Genomic DNA, 2,180 nt, shown 5'->3' with positions numbered 1-2,180 from the left:
GGAAGATTCCCCTGGAGAAGGAAATGGCTACCCACTCCAGTATTCTTGCCTGGGAAATCCCATGGACAGAGGAGCCTGGTGGACTACACTCCATGGAGTCGCAAAGAGTCAGACATGACAGAGACTGAACAACAAGTGGGTTAATAGAACCAAACTGGGGAACATGAGCTCTGACCACAGGGCCTTTGCACCTACTGCCTTGTCCCTGCGAGCCCTGTTGCTCACCTGGTTAACACTAGAGTTCTTGTAGCTCTCAGCTCAGTCTTCGCCCTTCCAGGAAGCCTCCCCAGGGCCCCCTCCCTCCTGCCATGAGGTCAGATTTCCCAGTGGGAGGCTGTCTACTCCCTGGAGGTTAACAGAGTTGTCATTGTGTGTGTAAGTCCTTGAAGGGTGTCTCTCTATGCTCGCCTCACCTCTTCCAGGCACTGGATTTAGGGCCCCCATCCCGAAAGCCTGGAGGAGTTCACCTCCAGATCCTCAATGAATTACATCTGCAGAGATGTAATTGTAAACAGGGTCACATTCTGAGGTTCCAGGTAGACAGGAATTCTGGGGGGACACCACTCAACTTGCTACACCCCCAGATTCCCACAGCCCTCTCTCGGTCTGGTCTGCCTAGTCCAGCCCAGTGTCACCTCAGGCACCCGGTCACTGTAGTGCTGTTTGCTCCGTCACCAGCCTCTCCCACTCTGGGGTGTGAGCTGCAGGCAGTCAAGGGCTTGCTTTGTTCACCACTGGCTCCCAGACGTGTAATGGAGACTCGGTCTTTGTTGAGTGAATGATTACCTACCCCTCTCTAACCTGGGGAGAAGCATGTTTTTAAAGGACAGGCTCCAAGCTCCAGCCCCAGCCTTTTAGGTTCTGGACACACTGCCCATTGCCAAATCACTGCTCTGCCACTTCAGAGCCAGGTGGTCTTGTGCAAATGGCTGGATGCCTCCGTGCCTCAGTTTCCCCATCTGTAAAGTGGAGACAGCCCCAGCTCCCCCTCTCCCAGGGCTTGTGGCGAGGCCTGTGTCACTGCATGTGAAGCGCTTAGGCACTTGTCTGGTACATGCTGAGCTCTGTGTGTAAGGGGTCCCGTCATTCCTCACGCAGGGGGCTCTACCCTTCGACGATGACAACCTCCGCCAGCTGCTGGAGAAGGTGAAACGGGGCGTCTTCCACATGCCCCACTTCATCCCTCCAGACTGCCAGAGCCTGCTGCGGGGGATGATCGAAGTGGAGCCTGAGAAAAGGCTCAGCGTGAGTTGGGGGACGGGCATGGAGGGATGGTGGGAGGTGGGGACAGAGTCCCCGGGGCAGTCATGGGGACAGGTTTCCAGGACCCGTCCCTCCGTCCCCGAGGCGACAGCTGGGAGCGGGGTTGCTGGCTGAGCCCCATCCTGGGTCCTGCCCACCTGCCACTCCAGACGGGGAGGAGGAAACACCACACACAACATGCACACACCACACCACACCACACCACACACATAAACGCGAGAGTATGCATGTGCATAGTGGACACACACCACACCACACACACACACACACACCACACCAGACACACACCACAGCACCCACCCACCCCCACACACACACACACAGACACACACACAAACATGACAGGACACATGTGCATAGTAGACAGCCACACCACACCACACACACACACACAAACATGAGAGGACGCATGCATAGTGGGCACACACACCACACCAGACACACACACATACCACATGCACACACAGACACACAAACGTGAGAGGATACATGTGCATAGTAGAGATACACCACGCCACACCACACACACACATACCACACCACACATACACATAAACACGAGAGGACATGCGCATAGTGGACACACACACCACACCAGACACACAGAGACACACATACACATCACACCACACACACACAAACGTGAGAGGACACATGCATAGTGGACACACAAACCACACCAGACACACAGAGACACACACACCACACCACACCACACACACACAAACGCGAGAGGACACGTGCATAGTGGACACACACACCACACACACACACACAGACACACACACAAACATGAGAGGACGCATGTGCATAGTGGACACACAACCACACCACACACACACCACACCACACACACAAACACACCACACCACACCACACACACACAAACGCTAGAGGACACGTACATAGTGGACATA

The 2,180-nt window shown here is 55.1% G+C and overlaps 1 protein-coding gene across 1 annotated transcript in view; it reads left to right on the top strand.

Annotated features, from left to right (window-relative positions):
• Positions 1–1,098: 1,098 nt before the first annotated feature.
• BRSK1 (BR serine/threonine kinase 1) overlaps positions 1,099–2,180 on the top strand; it is a gene marked incomplete at both ends in the record, with an annotated part of 11,881 nt that continues 10,799 nt past the window's right edge. The window contains one exon of the mRNA XM_010852630.1: positions 1,099–1,245. Within this exon, the coding sequence (XP_010850932.1) occupies positions 1,099–1,245 (147 nt within the window). The remainder of the gene's footprint in view (positions 1,246–2,180) is intronic.

The sequence above is a fragment of the Bison bison genome, unplaced genomic scaffold (genome assembly GCF_000754665.1).
Source record: "Bison bison bison isolate TAMUID 2011002044 unplaced genomic scaffold, Bison_UMD1.0 scf7180017852317, whole genome shotgun sequence".
NCBI lineage: Eukaryota > Metazoa > Chordata > Mammalia > Artiodactyla > Bovidae > Bison > Bison bison.
The sequence above is the reverse complement of the archived record's forward strand: the minus strand, read 5'-3'. Positions and strand labels throughout refer to the sequence as shown.